General features: G+C 33.6%; 1 protein-coding gene across 1 annotated transcript in view; it reads left to right on the forward strand.

Annotated features, from left to right (window-relative positions):
* Positions 1-8,278: 8,278 nt before the first annotated feature.
* Positions 8,279-19,684, forward strand: part of LOC117182626 — a 51,687-nt gene continuing 40,281 nt past the window's right edge. The window contains exon 1 of the mRNA XM_033375727.1: positions 8,279-8,525. Within this exon, the coding sequence (XP_033231618.1) occupies positions 8,279-8,525 (247 nt within the window). The remainder of the gene's footprint in view (positions 8,526-19,684) is intronic.

Genomic DNA, 19,684 nt, shown 5'->3' on the forward strand with positions numbered 1-19,684 from the left:
ATTGTCGATATTTGAAAATATAATAACGTGAAAAAGCCTCTTTTTTATGTCACTAATTATAGAGGCAGTGAGAAAGTTCGACAAGATCCCTAAAAACCACCCCTACTATACCCACGCCTAAAAGATTAAAAATGACAAGTTTTATTGTCGATATTTGAAAATATAAAAACATCAAAAATTCTCTTTTTCTATCTCACTGATTAAAGATTGGGTGAGAAAGATCGGCAAGACTCCTAAAAACCACCCTTAATATATCCACACCTAAAATGTTAAAAATGACAATTTTGATCGTCGATATTTGAAGATATAAAAACGTCAAAAATTCTCTTTTTGTATTTCACCAATTATAGAGGGAGTGAGAAAGTTCGGCAAGACACCTAAAAACCAACCTTAACATATCCGCACCTAAAATATTAAAAATAACAATTTTAACTGTCGATATTTGAAGATATAAAAACGTCAAAAATTCTCTTTTTGTATCTCACTAATTGTAGAGGGAGTGAGAAAGTTCGGCAACACCCCTAAAAACCACCCTTAATATATCCGCACCTAAAATGTTAAAAATGACAATTTTAACTGTCGATATTTGAAGATATAAAAACGTCAAAAATTCTCTTTTTGTATCTCACTAATTATAGAGGGAGTGAGAAAGTTCGGCAAGACACCTAAAAACCACCCTTAATGTATCCGCACCTAAAATGTTAAAAATGACAATTTTGATTGTCGATATTTGAAAATATAAAAACGTGAAAAAGCCTCTTTTTTATGTCACTAATTATAGAGGGAGTGAGAAAGTTCGACAAGACCCCTAAAAACCACCCCTACTATACGCACGCCTAAAAGATTAAAAATGACAAGTTTGATTGTCGATATTTGAAAATATAAAAACATCAAAAATTCTCTTTTTCTATCTTTCTGATTAAAGAGTGGGTGAGAAATATTGGCAAGACTCCTAAAAACCACCCTTAATATATGCACACCTAAAATGTTAAAAATGACCATTTTGATTGTCGATATTTGAAAATATAAAAACGTCAAAAATTATTTTTTTCTATCTCACTAATCATTGAGTGGATGAGAAAGTTCGGCAAGACCCCTAAAAACCACCCTTAATATATCCACACCTAAATGTTGATGCATATTGATGACTCGAACTTCGCGTTCGGATATTTATTCTTTGCACTCTGAATTTTCTACGTAATTAATTATGTATAGTAAAAAATTAAATTGCTTAAAGTTCTGTAGGTTTTGGGGTACAAATTCTCATCATGATAATCGCGCTTCGCTGTTGATGTTCAGGATACATTTTTTAATGTATATTTATTTTCTAAGCTACCTTGAAACAAAAAGCTACAATCCATTCTTCAGAATTTCTTCCCTATCTTGTGTTGTTATGCTAAAAATAGAAAATTTTGCCTAGCATTTTTTTATTTTTTTATAAAAGAAACATTCCTGCAAGTCTTTTGTCATACTTTTTACGTATCCTGCTTCTTTTGGCGTAATATTGGAATTTTCGATTTTTACATATCAATTTCAATAAATAAATGAAAAATGACGAATTCTGTCGAAAAATAATGGGGTCGTTTCATGAATTTTAGACAATATGTTTTTTAAATACTGCATACAATTTTGAAAAGCTGAGTGCATTCGAAAATTTTGTCAAATACTTCATTTTTGAGAGTGAACACATGGCGGAACATGAAATTACGATTCCTAAGAGAGATATTTCTTTACTTAAAACTGTGAAAAAACTAGTAGTCAGCCGTTACCAAATCTCAATAATAAATAAAATTTGGCTTAAAATATCAAACTTAAAAAAGATAGTAAGGAATAAAGTCATTCAAGTGCGTGAGAATGAGGTGTTCCTAAGGATAACCTCAAGTTTTATGAAGAATATGTCGGAAAAATGAGGTAATTTTTCCTCCTCGAATCTCTGCCCACGGCATAACCTTATGTCGGCAGAGGTTTATGATTGACTTAAGTCACTCGACGAGCAAAAATTTCTCACCATCCACATGTCAACTTTTGGCACAGTCACACTACAAATTCTGGTTTTAGTGAAATTCTAATGAGTCTGAAGTTCCCAACGTTTACAAAAAATGAAAAAAACGAAAAATAAAATATTTGAAAAGTCAAAATGTTTTCATTGTTTATGACAGTATTATGTGCCAAAAGTCCCATCTTAAAGTTTCAGCCCTCTAGCGTATGTGGAACCCACCCCAAATCAACCCCTAAATATAATAAAATTCGTTAAAAATACACAACTTACTCTGTCGGTAATCATGCAATCTGTTTTATCCACAGACCCCTAGAAGTTCGAAATTGCCTACTCACTGCGCTAGTGCTGCTCTGAAACAGTTGTTACACGCAGAAAAAGGAAATTCTTTTTGCTTAAATCAATTAGAACGGCAAAAATATATATTCTGTCGGAAAGAATTGTCGAATAAAATTTGTTTAGGGGGCTAACTACCCTTACACATAACCCATTATTTAGACCTGCCTAATGCAAGTTTCATTGTCGATATAATATAATTATATAAATAAAATATAATTTTTCACCGCTTTTTGACCCCCCCCCTCCCCCGTACTTTTTCCACGTGGACGTATTTGATAAAAATATAGATATTATTAGTCTTCAAAATGTCCGGGAGGTCGCGACAATTCCATGGACGTCATTTAAGTACTCACTAAAATTTCAGATTCTTTTTTTTTTCATATGTCAACAGTTCGAAACTTGTTGACTAGCTAACAGCTGTTGGTGCATTTTGCAGCAATTTATCGTTAAAATAGTCGGAAATTTCAATGAAATAACGTCATTTTAGTACTCTTCAAACCTATGGGAAATGATTGTTTGGATGTTAAAAACTAACAATAAGCTTGACTGGCAGCTCCTTAGTGGTGCCAAAGTTAATTAACAGACTGTGAAACATGTCAGAAATTCGAGTGAAAAAACGTAATTTTAGTACTCTTGAAACCCAATGGGGATGATTTTTTAGGTGAAGCAACTATTAAGAAGTTTGACTGACAGCTCCTGAGTGGTGCCAAAGTTGACTGGCAGGCTGTCAAACATGCCAAAAATTCAAGTCAAGAAACGTGATTTTAGTACTCTTGAAACCCATTGTTGCGAGCTGTGAATTTGCATAAAAAGTCAGATTTTCGTAGTTTCTTTTTTTATATACATATTATTTTTATAGAAGTATCCTATAGATTAAAATTTTAGTTAATGAAAAGGAGAAAACTTTCATCCGGTTTCTGATTAAAATGTCAGTCAACTTTGGCACTACTCAGGAGCTGCCAGTCAAATTATTTGTTAGTTGTTTGCACCGAAAGAATCATCCTCGATGTGTTTGAAGAGTACTAAAATGATGTGTTTTCACTCGAATTTTTGACATGTTTGAAAGTTTCCCAGTTAACTTTGGCACCACTCAGGAGCTGCCAGTAAAATTCTTTGTTAGTTGTTTGCACCAAAACAATCATCCTCAATGGGTTTGAAGAATACTAAAATGATGTTTTTTCACTCGAAACTTTGACATGTTTGACAGTTTCCCAGTTAACTTTGGCACTACTCAGGAGCTGCCAGTCAGATTCTTTGTTAGTTGTTTGCACCAAAACAATCATCCTCAATGGGTTTGAAGAATACTAAAATGATGTTTTTTCACTCGAAATTTTGACATGTTTGAAAGTTTCCCAGTTAACTTTGGCACCACTCAGGAGCTGCCAGTCAAATTCTTTGTTAGTTGTTTGCACCAAAACAATGATCCTCAATGGGTTTGAAGAATACTAAAATGATGTTTTTTCACTCGAAATTTTGACGTGTTTGACAGTTTCCCAGTTAACTTTGGCACTACTCATGAGCTGCCAGTCAGATTCTTTGTTAGTTGTTTGCACCAAAACAATCATCCTCAATGGGTTTCAATTGTACTAAAATGACGTTTTTTCACTTGAAGTTTTGACATGTTTGACCGTCTGCCAGTTAACTTTGGCACCACTCAGGAGCTGCCAGTCAAACTTATTATTAGTTTTTAGCACCAAAACAATCATCCTCAATGGGTTTGAAGAGTACTAAAATGACGTTTTTTCACTCGAATTTGAGCACAATATAAAAATTGGAGTATACCTAGAATATACCTTGTCTCATTTCAGTATATTTTTTCACAGATTTAGGGAAATGCGTGTCCACGTGGATTCTAGCTCCCCCCCCCCCGATCCCCCTCGGGGACAAGCGTGGAATTTTGCCATACCCTTCTCCCCCCAAAAGTGTCCACGTGGTATATGGATGGCCCCTTAAAGATTTTGTGAAAATGTTCGGCAAGACCCCTAAAAACTACCCTTAATAAGTCCTCACCTAAAATGTTAATATTGAAAAGATTGATTGTCGATATTTGGAAATACATACACGTCAAAAATTCTCTTTTTTTATCTCAATAATTATAGAGTGGTTGAGAAAGTTCGGCAAGACCCCTAAAAAACACCCCTACTATACACACGCCTCAAATGTTAAAAATGACAAATTTGATCGTCGATATTTGAAAATGCAAAAACATCAAGAATTCTCTTTTTTAAGAGAATTTTTAAGAGAATTTTTGATGTTTTTATATTTTCAAATATCGGCAATCAAACTGGTCATTTTTAACATTTTAGGTGTGGGTATATTAGGGGTGGTTTTTAGGGATCTTGCTGAACTTTCTCACTCCCTTTATAATTAGAGAGGTAAAAAAGAGATTTTTTTGACGTTTTTGTATTTTCAAATATCGCCAATCAAAATTGTCATTTTTAACATTTTAGGTGTGTGTTTATTAGGGGTAGTTTTTAGGGGTCTTGCCGAACTTTCTCACTCCCTCTATAATTATTGAGGTAAAAAAGAGGATGTGTGACGTTTTTATATTTTCAAATATCCTCAATCAAAATTGTGTTTTGCGTGTTTGAATAATGAGTGATTTGTAATGGTATTTAAACCCTAAAAAAAATTTCGAAAACTTCTTCCGATGGAATACCATTTTTTGTCATCCTAAATGATTTAGGCAAAATAAAATTCGGGGGGAAAAAGTTTAATTCCGTTCATATGAACGTTCCTAACTTCAAGTATATGTACTCTTCCTGTATCTTGAGTTTGGATGCCCGACCATCCATTCGTATGTCCTTGCAGAATTATTCTTTCACCATGTTCGCAAATATTAATTGTGTCATTTCAAATGTCCCAGAAAGCGTCTTCTACCTCTCTGGGATCACTATCAACTGCACGGAGAAAAAAGTCCGGCCGCTCCGGCCCAAAAGTCCTGCCATTATAGCATGAATCGCCCAGTCAGCAGATTACCGCTACTACAGCAAACACGAAAACTGCAGTTTTAGCATGGCTGTAGAAAGTAGCATTGGAGTTACACCAACCCCGTCAAATATTCCGAAATGTCAGACAGTATCCGCATGATTTGATATTCCAGTTATGAAATCTACAAAAATATATTCATTTTCAATTTTAGTCGATTTTGGAAGGAATACAGTTAAGGTTAGTTTAAAAGAGTATAATTTTTCAAAGTTATTTATTTAACAAAATGTACACTATTAAGACTTCAGAGTGCCGTTTAAGCAGTCTATAGTTACATAAACGTCGAAAATAATTCAAATAATGAATACAAAACATTACAAATAAAAGAAAAAATTCAAAAGCTACATATAGCTTTTGTATTTTTGTTTTCAAATTATCAATAACAAATATCTGGTAACGTATATGTTTTGAATTTTTAACTTATAAAGCCAACTATAATACTTTTTTTGAAATTTGTCTGTATAGTTGTGTAACATCTAATCTTCTTATGTACGTTGCACAAAATCGTTTATCCTTCCTGTTTACTTTTTTAGTACAGCATATATTATACAATAATTAATTACGTCACAATTCTGCCGACAACACACGTCGGCAGAACATCAGCCGGTTCGTATGGCCTGGGGAAGCATCTGTTAAGGTAGCAGAAAAGTGCAGCCAAAACTGCAGTGTTCCACAGCCGTGTTGGCTTAGCGTAACTCATGTTAAGTTCGAATGGCTCAGCAACACTAATTCCGCGTTTTTTTTCTCCGTGTGGGGCATAGTACGCGATGATAAGCAATCTTCTGATTTCTACTTTCATTCTAGCTCACAGCAGTCTGGGAGATACGAAATCATGATCTCCGAGATGCTACTTCGCTCTTTCGTTCAAAGTCAGACCTGCCTACCATGTGATTCACTATCTACTCCTGGCCATATTTCAAATCCGCCTGTCAACACCCCGTTTTCTATATCTCTACTTTTACATCCCTTTTTCTTTGTTTCAGGTCCACATACAATATTTCTAGTTTCCTTACGTGCATAGTTTCTCGTAATTCTTTTACCTTGAGACCATTCACCCCCCTAGCATTCCAAACACCTTAGGCTCCATTCGTCGTCTGAAACTTGACCTTTACATTTACCGCATGCATGCCTTTTGTCAATTAAAGTTCCAGTCCTTTCTGAGGCTATTTTATTATTTGTATTGTTCATTGTTTAGATTATACACCTATAAGTTTATTTTGCAAGTCAAAATCATGTCCACGTTAAGCTGCAATTCGTCATATGGTGGAGAGTGTAGTTATAAATAAATACATATCTTGATGTGTTAATGATATACATATATATATATATATATATATATATATATGACTAAAAATTTATTTTGCTTCTTTTCTACCACAGATGTTCTACATCTGATAGTGTATGCTTTTGACCGTATTCGAAAGCGCCATAAATTGTATCTACAGTAGTTCATATCACCATTTTTTAAATACAATAGATTTATTTAATGCAAAGAAAAATTAAATCATTAGGGAATAGCGATGTTATTAGCAAAGACATCGCTGCTTCGATCTACCCTAAATCCTTTGCCTATCTATACAACGCTAGCCCCTTGACTTATGTATCAAGGCTACGAGCATAGGCACCAAGCCACCAATGTCAGTTGCCTTCCGTTTTTCGGAGACTAAAGTTGTATTCAACAATTTGAAGCAGATTTTTATTTTTACATTCTCATCAGAAAAGGTATTTATTCCGAAAAACAGGTTTTTACGAATGTGTGTTTGTTTGTGTGTCTGTAGATCTTTAGTTTGTGTAGCACGATACCTTTCGAAAAAATTGCTAGATTGAATTGGCCTTTACTATACTCTTTTAGTGTCCTAAACTAAAGGTCAAGTTATGTAGCCATCCATTTTGGATAAAAATTCAAAAAGTGAGAGCATTTAAAAAATGTTTGAGACCACTTTTTTCAAAATTCAAAAATTCTCTGTACGGTTACTTGTAATATTCGAAAATTTCCCCTGATGACTTTTTGATAGAAAAAATCACCAGATTTATAGCAGATTTATAAAAATTTTAAGCCAAATAACGCGCGATATGAAAGAAAGCAAAGAGAAGAAAATATTGCTTTTAGAATACCCTACAATATTATCATAACAACTTTTTCAATTTTTTGAAAAATAGAAAATTTAAATTGTGACAGCATACAAAATAATGAAAAATCAAACATTGGCTATAAAAATGAATAGACAAAAGATGCTCTTACAAAAAAATGTACACATTTTTTATCAATATTCTTTTGATAGGATGCGTAATTTTTGTATTAATTGTTAAAAATAATATTAAATTTCTTTAAAATTAAATTTTGAAAAAAACGACGTCGGGCACGAGAAATTTTTTTTTGTTATTTTAGAAAGGACGATTAAATTTTCTTTCAATCGTGAAAAATAAGATTACAAAAAAATTGGTAAAACGACACAAAGTTGCAATAAAATGGTAACTAATAATTTCTTTAATAGGATTCGCATTTTTTTAATTGTAAAAATAAGACAATTGAAATGCGTTCGTTTCAACACCAGTGCATATTATGAACTGTAATAATATAATAATATACTTCGGGCAAAATCGAGTACCAAGCACGAGATACGTGATGGAAATGTGTTCGTCAAAGCCGAAGGAGCTTTAACAAAAGAGAATTCATAAGCAGCAAATCACGTTTGCCAATGATTTGATCTTATAGTTTAAAAGGCCTGTGAAAAAATTTGGGAAAAATACAAAGACCGAGCGCGTAGCGCGGCCTCAATATTTCATGGAGCGCATAACGCTAGAACCAACAGTCACGCACCATAGGCTCGCTCAAACTTGCAAGTGAGCCGCGCGGTATGATAATGTTCCCGCACAGCAGGCTGGTTTTTTCAATTGTAATTTCAGATATTATAAAAGTTTCCATTGACACAGAGTAAAATAGTGCATTTCTTTATGAATACAGGCAGTGCTGAAAAGGTCGTTGGAAAAACCGCGGAAGAACAAGATTTTGCGGCTAGTGGATCTGGGTCCATCACCAGTCCAACTATGACAAACAGTAGGCGTGCCAGAAAGAAGAGACGAGAAGCTCAACAGGAGTTTAACCATTCTTGGATGGCTGGAGCACTGAAGGGGCATACAGCCCCTGTTCTTGACATGCATTTTTCAAGCACCGGCAAATACCTCGCTAGCTGTGCCGAAGGTAAGACAAAATCTTTATTTTTCGAATCCTCATTGAAGTCAACAATTCTGCATATATTTTTTAGTTACAAAATTTATATTTCAGAGCTTCTATTAAAAAAATTATGTAACACTTTACCCTCCGCGTGATAATGCGATGCGCTTTCGTTACTTTTTACCCACGCGCACTTTTCTACGCGGTACTTGTCCCTTTAAACTAAAATCAAACCTAAAACGTAATAGGCCGTAAGCCCATATGATAACGTAAATGGCAACGTGATACGGATAAGGCCAATTTTCTCTTGAGATAATGTCTTACGATGAGGAACGTAAAAATGGATGCCTTAAAGGTCGGAGTAGACGCGTTTAGCGGTGGCGACCTGGCAAAGGTGTCAATTTTGACAGTTAACTAACGTGACTCGGATAAGATTGAAAATTGGTTCACATGTGGTGGATGACATTTGAAATATCACCTGCGCATTGTCAGGCACTTACCTTCATTGAAAAAATTGTTCTTGAATCAAGTAAATATTACTTGATTCAAGTCAATCGCAGTTACGAATGGGGACGATAGAATATGAGTGTGTTCCAAATAAATAAGTACTTGCTACCGTATGCTTGGAACAAGCGTACATTTTTTAATCTGATAAAATGTATTCTTAAATAGAATATCGCATTTTATTATTCTAAGACTTTATTGTGTTACTTCATGTAGAGATGTATTCAAATGCGGAACATAGTTTATTTCCAAGAAATCATTTCTGATACACTTAAAGAATATATTTTCTTAATCTAAGAATATGTAGTATCGGAGCAATAGAGTAGTGCCTCAACTGAACACTATTTCTCAACGAAAAAAAATGGTTTCGAAATTATTGTTATGTAATCTTCATTTTTTTAATTATTAAAATACGTAGTTCGCGCACAATGCTACTTACACATATAATCGTGCGCCTAGACGCTTTGAAAAATCGCACTCGCCGAGGATTGAACCCTACCTAAACTACCTAAACTCTTGTGTCCTAACAGCGCGCTCTACCGACTTCGCTATCGAAGCACTTAGATTTCGGTAATAAAATCTTGGATAAGAATTTCGAGGCATGAGTCTGAAGTTCCCAACGTTTACAAAAAACGAAAAAAAAAAAACAAAAAATAAAATATTTGAAAAGTCAAAATGTTTTCATTGTTTATGACAGTATTATGTGCCAAAAGTCCCATCTTAAAGTTTCAGCCCTCTAGCGTATGTGGAACCTACCCCAAATCAACCCCTAACTATAATAAAATTCGTTAAAAATACACAATTTCAAAAGGTCAAAATGTTTTTAATGATTATCGCTTCATTTTGAGCCAAAAGTGCCACAAAAAAGTTTCAACCCTCTTGTGCATGTGGAACACACCCCAAATCAACCCTGCACACTATAAAATTCGTTAAAAATACACAATTTCGAACAGTCAAAATGTTTTTAATGGTTATCGCTGCATTTAGAGCCAAAAGTACCACAAAAGAGTTTCATCCCTCTAGTGCATGTGGAACACACCCAAAATCAACCCCTGCACACTATAAAATTCGTTAAAAATACAGAATTTTAAAAAGTAAAAATGTTTTTAATGATTATCGCTGAATTTAGTGCCGAAAGTGCAACTCAAAAGTTTCATCCCTCTAGTGCATGTGGAACACACCCCAAATCAACCCCTGCACACTATAAGATTCGTAAAAAATACACAATTTCGAAAAGTCAAAGTGTTTTTAATGATTATCGCTGCATTTAGAGCCAAAAGTACAGCAAAAAAGTTTCATCCTTGGAACACATCCGTGGAACACACCCCAAATCAACCCCTGCACACTATAAGATTCGTAAAAAATACACAATTTCGAAAAGTCAAATTGTTTTTAATGTGCTTTTAATAGTGTGCAGAGGTTGATTTTAGGTGTGTTCCAACTGCACTAGGGACATGCAACTTTTTTGTGGTACTTTTGACTCTAAATGCAGCGACAATCATTAAAAACATTTTGACTTTTCGAAATTGCGTATTTTTAACGAATTTTATAGTGTGCAGGGGTTGATTTGGGGTGTGTTCCACATGCACTAGAGGGATGAAACTCTTTTGTGGCACTTTTGGCTCTAAATGCAGCGATAATCATTAAAAACATTTTGACTTTTTGAAATTGTGTATTTTTAACGAATTTTATTATATTTAGGGGTTGATTTGGGGTGGGTTCCACATACACTAGAGGGCTGAAACTTTAAGATGGGACTTTTGGCACATAATACTCTCATAAACAATGAAAACATTTTGACTTCAAATATTTTATTTTTCGTTTTTTTCGTTTTTTCTAAACGTTGGGAACTTCAGACTCATTTTCGAGGCAGGGTCGTACCAAGTCATATGGTGCGTCTCATCCAACTTCAAATTAAAAGTTGTTGAACTCAACTTTAATATACTATTTTTTATTTAGAAAAATTTTAGAATTGAATTTTCCTTATTTTAAAAAAGACTCGATACTTTTTTTTCTTAATATATTTAAAAAGGTTATAAAATATCTAAAAGTAATGATCAATAAACAAAAATTCTCCATAAAATACGCAGTTTTCAATTTATCCAACTATTTTATTGTATATAATACTCTTTTACTCATTTTTTAATGCAAAATAACTTTCTTAAACAATAATTTAAAATATGTGAAAAAGCGAAGTAAGTTTCACTTATTTAACGAGGCATTTAATACTTTTTGTTTTTAAATATTTAAAGCGCTTAAAAACGACCCAAAGGTACACTGAAAAAAAAGGATTACTAGTACCAAGTGAATTTTACTTGGCTGAACTAAGTGAAAGTCCTGTTTATTTTCAAAGAAACATTTATTTGAGACAAATAAATACGACCTGTTGGTCGAAGCGAAATATTTCTTTGAATCAAATATTAATTGAAGACAAAATATATACATTTTACACCAAATGAATGACTCATTGTTCCAAATGAATGTGCCATGAATTGGAATGAATATTTCCTTGAGATGGAGAGATATGAATTAAAGGAAATATATATTTTATGGTCAAGCAAATATTTTATAGGCTCAAAAAACAATTTCCCCACAGTAAATTTCTGAGTATTTGAAGCACAAAAATATATCTCTGATTCAAAAAAATATTTCTTTGGACTAGACCATGCGCGAGTACAATAAAGTAGTTAGTACTTCAATTGTAGTACATATTTTCCTAAATAAGCAACTGGATTTATTTTAGCCTAAAACATAATTACCAATTGTTAATTATATACATATTTAATTTAAACACAGATCACATAATTTAAAATCTTGATGAACCTGAAACAGAAAAATTCGATTCAAAATCCACCCCCAGCAGGAATTGAACTTGGATCCATCGAGTGTAAAGTCCACAGCCTTGACCACGACGCTAATGTAACATGGAATTCTTATGGCGCAAACCCGTATTTAAACCTCACAATAAATGTCAAAGAAGTATTTCTTCAAATCAAAAACATGGATAATTAATTTAACAATATATTTCTTTAATCTAAAGAAGTATTCAATTGAAACAAATGACGCCAAATTATTAAATTTTTGATTAAAAAAATGATTACTTTGTTGGAATAAATGTTTATTTGTTATTAATAATTTAATTCTAGTAATTAAATGAAATATTATCTTCCACCGAATAAATAAGAATTTACGTAAACAAAATACCTTCTTCATAGAAATAAATGCTCCATTGCTATAAATACATGAACCCTTTGTGACAAAAAAATATATACTGTAATTTAATTAATATTATTTTGAATTAAATGATTATTTCTTTGATTTAAATAAACCTAAATTCTTGATTCAAGTATGGAAAAATTATTCATTCAAATGTGTCTCGAATCAGTTCAAAGAATCGAACTCTTTGAATCAAATATATATTTCTTTGAACGACAAATCACATTTCAACGAATCTAGACCATTTGAATTAAGGAAATCATTTTCTTAAATGTAAAAAATATGTATTTCAATCAAGAAAATACAGCCAAAGAATTCATTTTTGTAGATCAACAGAAGATATGTTCCTGGTTTAAATAAAAGTTAATTCTGTTAAAGAATATTTTGTTGATGCTAAGAAATAGGATTCAAGTAAATAAATGTAGTTGGTGCTAAGAATGATTTTTTATTAGTATAATTTTGCACCGTATGAATTACGGTTAAGAAACAATTCAATTGTAATGCCCATACGAAACTTAAGTATCAATGAAGGTTTATGCAACGGAACACGATTACAAATACTTGAAATTGCGAACAATCTTTTAAAATGTCGTATCTTAACAGGGGACAAATCAGGAAATATTGTGTTCATGCATCGCATTTCATTTTATTGTGAAGACGTTTACCCTTTTACTTTTAGGAGGCGACAGTTTCCAATAAAATTAGCATTTGCGATGACAATTAATAAAAGCCAAGGACAAACTTTGAAAAAATTGGAGTAGATCTTCATGAAGATGTATTCAATCATGGACAGTTGTACGTGGCATTTTCTCGAGTTAGATCTTGGCAAATCTTTACATATTTTTTTGGGAGAACAACGCCCGAATGAAATGATTAAAAATTATGTATACACCGAACTACTCGACAGAGATAATTAGTTTACTTATAAAATAATCGATAAAAATATATTAACACCATCTTGAGGCCACATGATAGTTTACTATCAGAAATTTTTTGATTACGTAGGTTTTTATTTACAATAAAAATTTTTTTTTAAATATTGTCCAGATGTGGAGAACACGAACACAGATATCTGGGCACCATTATCTTTTCGAACAATTATTAATAAAAACCTACGTAAACTAATTTGCTCTGAAGGCAAAGTTTCACATACCCTCGAATTATTTACAGCAAAATAAATTTTCAAATATGAAACACGCGCGCTTAAGCGTGCGATCGGTCTCACAATTTAAAATCTTGATGAACCTGAAACAGAAAAATTCGATTCAAAATCCACCCCCAGCAGGAATTGAACTTGGATCCATCGAGTGTAAAGTCCACAGCGTTAACCACGACGCTAACGTAACATGGTAATTTAAAGGCGTAAACCCGCATTTAAACCTCACCATAAATGCCAAAGAAATATTTCTTTAAATCAAAAACATGTGTATTTAAGTTAACAATATATTTCTTTAATCTAAAGTAATAGAATAGAATAGAATATTTATTTCTCCATGTACATCCTCCTTGGACTTTTACATATACTACATTTATACCTTCTTAATAATACTTATATACTTATACTTTGGTACTTTTGATCTGCTTCGTTACAAAAAGTTACATATCACATGCTCATACCATCATACATTACTCATACCATCGTCGTTTACAATCTCCTCTTCTACTACCTCCTCACTTACTTCTTCTTTGGAAAATTTCTCAAATTGGCTCGCATATCTGCAGAGACCGATATTCAGTTTCCACGACAAAGTGTTATATAACTTTTCTATTAAATTGGGTCCATACCTATCTCCCACCCATTTCTCTACTTCATCAACCCATTTCTTTTCAATTTTTTCCTTAGCTTTCCTGCACCTCCAAATGTGTTCCATGTTCTCCTCTTCCTCCCCACATAGTCTGCATCCTGTTTCTTTGAAACCCTTGTTTTCCGCTCTTCCTACATTGCCACATCTCGGCCTAGCCTATTGGTTCTTGTCCTTATATCGTACTTTTTTATCACGCCAGTACTCCTCTCTCCCCAGTTCCTTTTTCCACATCCTGTACAAATGGCAGTAAGAAGATTCGTCTACCCTCACCCAATCCATTTGAATCTCTTGTTTTTATTTTATCCTAATGCCCTTAGCGCAATTATTCTCAATCTCTTTTAATTTTTCCCCTTTTCCTTCCCAAGCTCACTTCAAAGTTTCTCCGTCTCCGATCTCCCTTAGGGCCTCCATTAATCCTTTGCCCCAATCTGTCGGATCCTTGTTTTGAATTCCTATGAGTTCCTCTTTGAAGCAAATATGCGGCAGCCTACCTTACGTCATTTCCAAAATCCCGATTATATATATAATAGCCCTATTTCTTGCTTCTATTTCAACGCTGTTACGACCTGCTTCCAATCTCCAGATATATCCGGGAGTATTTTTATCCGTATCCATTGCCATTTTTATGAATTTCGCTTGCGCTCTTTCCAAATCTTCGCACCTCTCCCAACCCCAAATTTCTACTCCATACAAGCCGCCAGATTTTACGAGACGGTCCATCAGATGCAATCTTCTATCTAGCCCTGAAATGTTTGCTCTTGTCATGACTTCCCATGCTATGTTAGCTGCCTTTTGCATTTTTTTTGCTATGATTATGACATGTTTCCTGTGTTTTCCGCTTTAGGAAAACCAATATCCTAAGTATTTCAATAGTCCACTTCTTCCACCTTGTTTCCATAAATTCTCCATTCTTCTCCTTTCTTTCTCCTCCCTCTTTTTCGAAAACCACTATCTTGGATTTATTCACATTTATTTCGAGTCCGTTCATATCTACGTACCTCTCCAGAGTTTTCAGCATATTGCTTAGCCCTTCTGGGAAATCTGCAACTACTGCTATGTCGTCTGCACATTTAAGGGCGAACACTTTTTCGTTGCCTACTACTGTTCCACCTTCGTTTTTTCGAACCCATTCGTCGTCTATGTCGTCCAAAAATATGTTGAACAGTGAGGGACTCACTGGGCATCCTTGTCTCACCCCTCTTCTGTTTTCAAAACATTCCGTGTTCCCCTCTGCCGTCAAGACCTCGTTGACTGTAATCCTGTATATTGTACTGATCATTTTCAGCATCCTTCCTTGAATTCCGATTTTGTGTAATTTCTGGTAGAGAAGTTCCCTATCCACCGTATCAAATCCCTTCTTTAAATCAATGAATGCAGTATATAATTTCCCTTTTTCTCGCTTAATACGGTTATTAATTAACGCGTTAAGGACAAATATATGGTCCCTGGTAGATCTCCTTTTTTTTGAAAACCCGCTTGAGTCTCTTTATACAGCCCGTTTGTCCCTAACCAATCCCTTAATCTTTCATCCATAATAGAAGCCAATATTTTGTACTCCGTGTCTAGAAGTGAAACGCCTCGATAATTTCCCGTGTCTTCCTCATTTCCCCCTTTAAAAATTGGTGCTATCACTGCCTTTGCCCATCCATTCCCTATTTTTCCGGTTAACCAAAATCCATTTAAAATACGATGCATCTCCTGAGCCCAAACTTCTGGTATTCCTTTAATGAATTCGATGGAAATTTCATCTTCTCCCGGGGCTTTTCCTGCTTTCATTTTTTTAATATTTCCAACCATCTCTTCGAATGTTATATCCTTATCTAGTTCACTCGTTCCTACGTTCTCTTTTTCACCCCTTGGTTTTTCTTCCATACCTACTTCTTTTTTCCTAACCTTCTCTTTTTTGCTTTCTGTGTCACTCCTCCCTACGTCTCTCTCTGTCTTTTCTGTTGAAAGTAATTTTTGGAAGTGTTTCTTCCATGTACCTTTGCTGATTCTGCCCCCCTCTCCTTCTCCTTTTTTTCCTAAAATTCCCTAGCGATCTCCAAAAATCTCCCATATTCTTGCCTTCCTCCACCTTCCCGTTCCCTTTCTTCTTCTCCTTTTCTTTTGAGAAAATTTTTTAATGAGCGTCATACAATTTTTCTTTGGTTCTTGCACTCCTCATCTTACCACTGTTCTCCCACTCTTAACGACTTCTTCTTATCTTTGACTACTAAACCTGTTGCCTTTGCAGCTAGCCAAATGCTATCCCTAAATTTATCCCATCTATCTTCCCATTGCCCCCCTTTGTTATCTCTTACTTGATAGTTTGTCCACAATTCTTTCATTTTTCTTTGAATAATTCCCCTTTTTCGCTATTCCATACTGACTTTTCCCTCCCTCCCACCACCTCTCCCTCGACCAGAACTTCGAAACCTTTTGGCCCATCCAATTCTATTTTAAATTCCACGGGTAGGTGATCGGATTCTAATCTCGCTTGGATCCTAATTTCTTTAATTGGACAAACCTCTTCGTTCTCCGACACTATAACATAATCAAATCTAAAGTAGTATTCAATTGAAACAAATGGCACCAAATTATTACATTTTTGATTAAAGCAAATGATTACTTCGTTGAAAAAATGTTTATTTGTTATGAATAATTTAATTCTAGCTATTAAATGAAATATCTTCTTCCACCGAAGAAATAAGAATGTACGTAAACACAATACCTTGTTCATATAAATAAATGCTCCATTGCTATAAATGCATAAAATCTTTGTGACAAAAAATATAGACTATAATTTAGTTAATATTATTTTGAATTAAATTAATATTTTTTTATTGAAATAAACCTAAATTCTTGATTCATATGTGTCCCGTATCAGTTCAAAGAATCGAACTCTTTTAACCAAATATATATTTCCTTGAACGACTAATCACATTTCAACGTACCTTTTGAATTAAGGAAATCATTTTCTTAAATGTAAGAAATATGTATTTCAATCAAGAAAATACAGCCAAAGAATTCATTTTTTTAGATCAAGAAAAGATATATGCCTGGTTTAAGTAATAATTACTTCTGTTAAAGAATATTTTCTTGATGCAAAGAAATAGGATTCAAGTAAATAAATTTACTTGGTGCAAAGAATGATTTTTTCCAGTGTAATAAGCGATAAAGAAAAGTTGCAAGTACAGAAATGCTTTAATAACATCAATGACAAAGCATAATGTTCTGCTATACGAAAATTTTCATAAACCGCGCAGTTTTCAATTTATCGAATTCTTTTATCATACCTTTTTTAACAAAGATTTAAATATGGAATTACTTTCCTGAAAAAACAATTTAAAATACGCAAAAAATAATTTAACTTCACTTATTTTACAAAGGACTCAATACTTTTTTCTTTAAAAATTCAATCCGCTTAAAAACTATCTAAAGCATATGAAAAATAAAGAACTTTTGAGTTGAAAAACGCTTTAATAACTTCAGTGACAAACAAATAGTTTCTGATTTTTAAAAACCTTCATAAAACGCACAGTTTTCGATTTATAAAATTCTTTTATGGTACTTTTTAACTCAGTTTTTAATTTAAAATAACAATTCCTAAAAAATAATTGAAAATATGTAGGAAAAATTGATCGCTAGTTTAAACATTACCTATTTAAAAAGTGCTCGTTAATTTATTTAAATTTTAATTATAAAATACTTCGAAATCAGAAGAAACAATAATTCTGTAAAGAAACGTTTAGTGCAAGAACTCGCAGGTTAAAAGCGATATCACGGTGGTCGGCTTAAAAATATTTGTTTGCTTCCTCCTAGGCCAGACAACGAAGGATTTTAAATGGAAATAATTTATAACAATGAATTTAGTTGTCAGGAAGCTTCCTTAGGGGGTCTTGAAACACCTCCCAAAATTCAGTAAATTTGGGAGGGGGGGTGGGCTCGAGCCGCCATCTTTCAATATGGCGGATGATTTTATGTTTTTAGATTTTCCTTGGAAAGGGCTGTTTTTAGAGCAAAAATAGTTATATAATAAAATACTCTAAATTTTCTTCTGAATAAAAAAGGTTATATAAAATATTGCCATAAAGTAAATAGTTTGCCCGAAAAATGGAAAAGATTGAACATTTTTGGAAGTTCATTATTCTTGCATTTATGAGCGATTGCCTCAGTGAAAACGAGTGCAGTTTATTGTTTCGAGCTTGGCTGAAGGTAAGCTACCGTGCAATGTCGATAATTTCGTTTTAGCTATATTATTTATTTAATACTGAAAATTATTTTGATATTTTTAACGATTAATTTGAAGAAGTTGCTTTCATTTCTCGAAGTAGGGACTTTGTCATTTACCTTTCCTTATGTCTTAACAATGCACCTGCAAATTTTCGAAATTTTTAATTAATTTTTTGATATTAAAAACCGCCTTTTTTGAACCTGTTTCAAAACTCTCGGGAAATCCGAGTTGAGCCTGAGGGGTGAAGTAATAACGATGTATTTACTACAGGCCCACTTTTTTCTTCAAACGGCAGGAAACACTAGAGATGGGACAAGCAGTAGCATACCTACTGCTTCCTGCCCTCCGGCTTCGTGCACATTCCGGCGATGCAGTACCTACTGCACGCAGGAGCTTCGCAGGACCTACTGCAAACTTCGGCCGGTATTTTTTTGCCCGCCGAAGTTGCAGTAGCTTACTACCCCGATTTGCCGAATTTCTCCTGCAAACTCCGGCAGCTCTCCGGCAGGCCTTCCTACTGCCTTCCTCTGGCCATAACAGTGGAAACACGTGTGCGCTCAAGGGTCCAAGCCTTCAAACTTTCTTTACCTAAGATGTATCTGTAATATATATATATTGCATTATTATTCTCGGTTCCCTTCGAGTTTCCACTGTTTCCAGTTTAAGGATTTCTTAACTTTCTCAATTTTCTTCTGATTCCCTTTGGATCAAGTCGCTCAGGAAAATATCAATATCAGGATTGGGACGGGAATCGTAGGTTTTATTTAAATTAATTTCATAAAATTTTTGTAATATTTATCTTTATTTAACTTCGCTTTATATATGTTGTGCTTGTATTTTATTCTATAATAGATAGATGCCTAAATACGCAACAATTACAATTAAAATGTAATATTTATAAAAAATATATTCAAGGAAAATAATTTTTTTTTTGTAATTTGATGTGGAAATTATTTCTTTAATTTTTTCTCTTGTATTGAAATGATATTTGATTTTATTCAAAGAATGCGTTTCATTAATGTAAATTTAGCTAGATAATTACTTTTTTGCTTAGAGTAGGAAAGTTTTGTTGTACTAACAACATTTTGTAAATTAGCTAATGGCTACGGCTATCGGCTACGTGTCTAGCTTTTTAGGCTAAATTATCAAAATCTTATGAACTTCATTAGCGGTTGATTGGTTTAATCATGGAGAATAGATATAAGGAGATCAATCTGTAATGCATGGACTTCACCAAAAACGGTCACTTTTCTGTTGCCAGAAGTACGCACATACACATGTGTAAAATCACCCTTACGTATGGTTCAAAACTTTCCGAACGTGGCGTGCCAACCGCACTTAAGAAAAAATATGGCCGCCTCCATTGTTTTGTTTTGACAGGTCGCTTAAACAAATAAATAATTGATAATCAGACAGGATTTTTGAAATGTTTGTGGAATAAAAAA

The sequence above is a fragment of the Belonocnema kinseyi genome, chromosome 2, assembly GCF_010883055.1.
Source record: "Belonocnema kinseyi isolate 2016_QV_RU_SX_M_011 chromosome 2, B_treatae_v1, whole genome shotgun sequence".
Lineage (NCBI taxonomy): Eukaryota > Metazoa > Arthropoda > Insecta > Hymenoptera > Cynipidae > Belonocnema > Belonocnema kinseyi.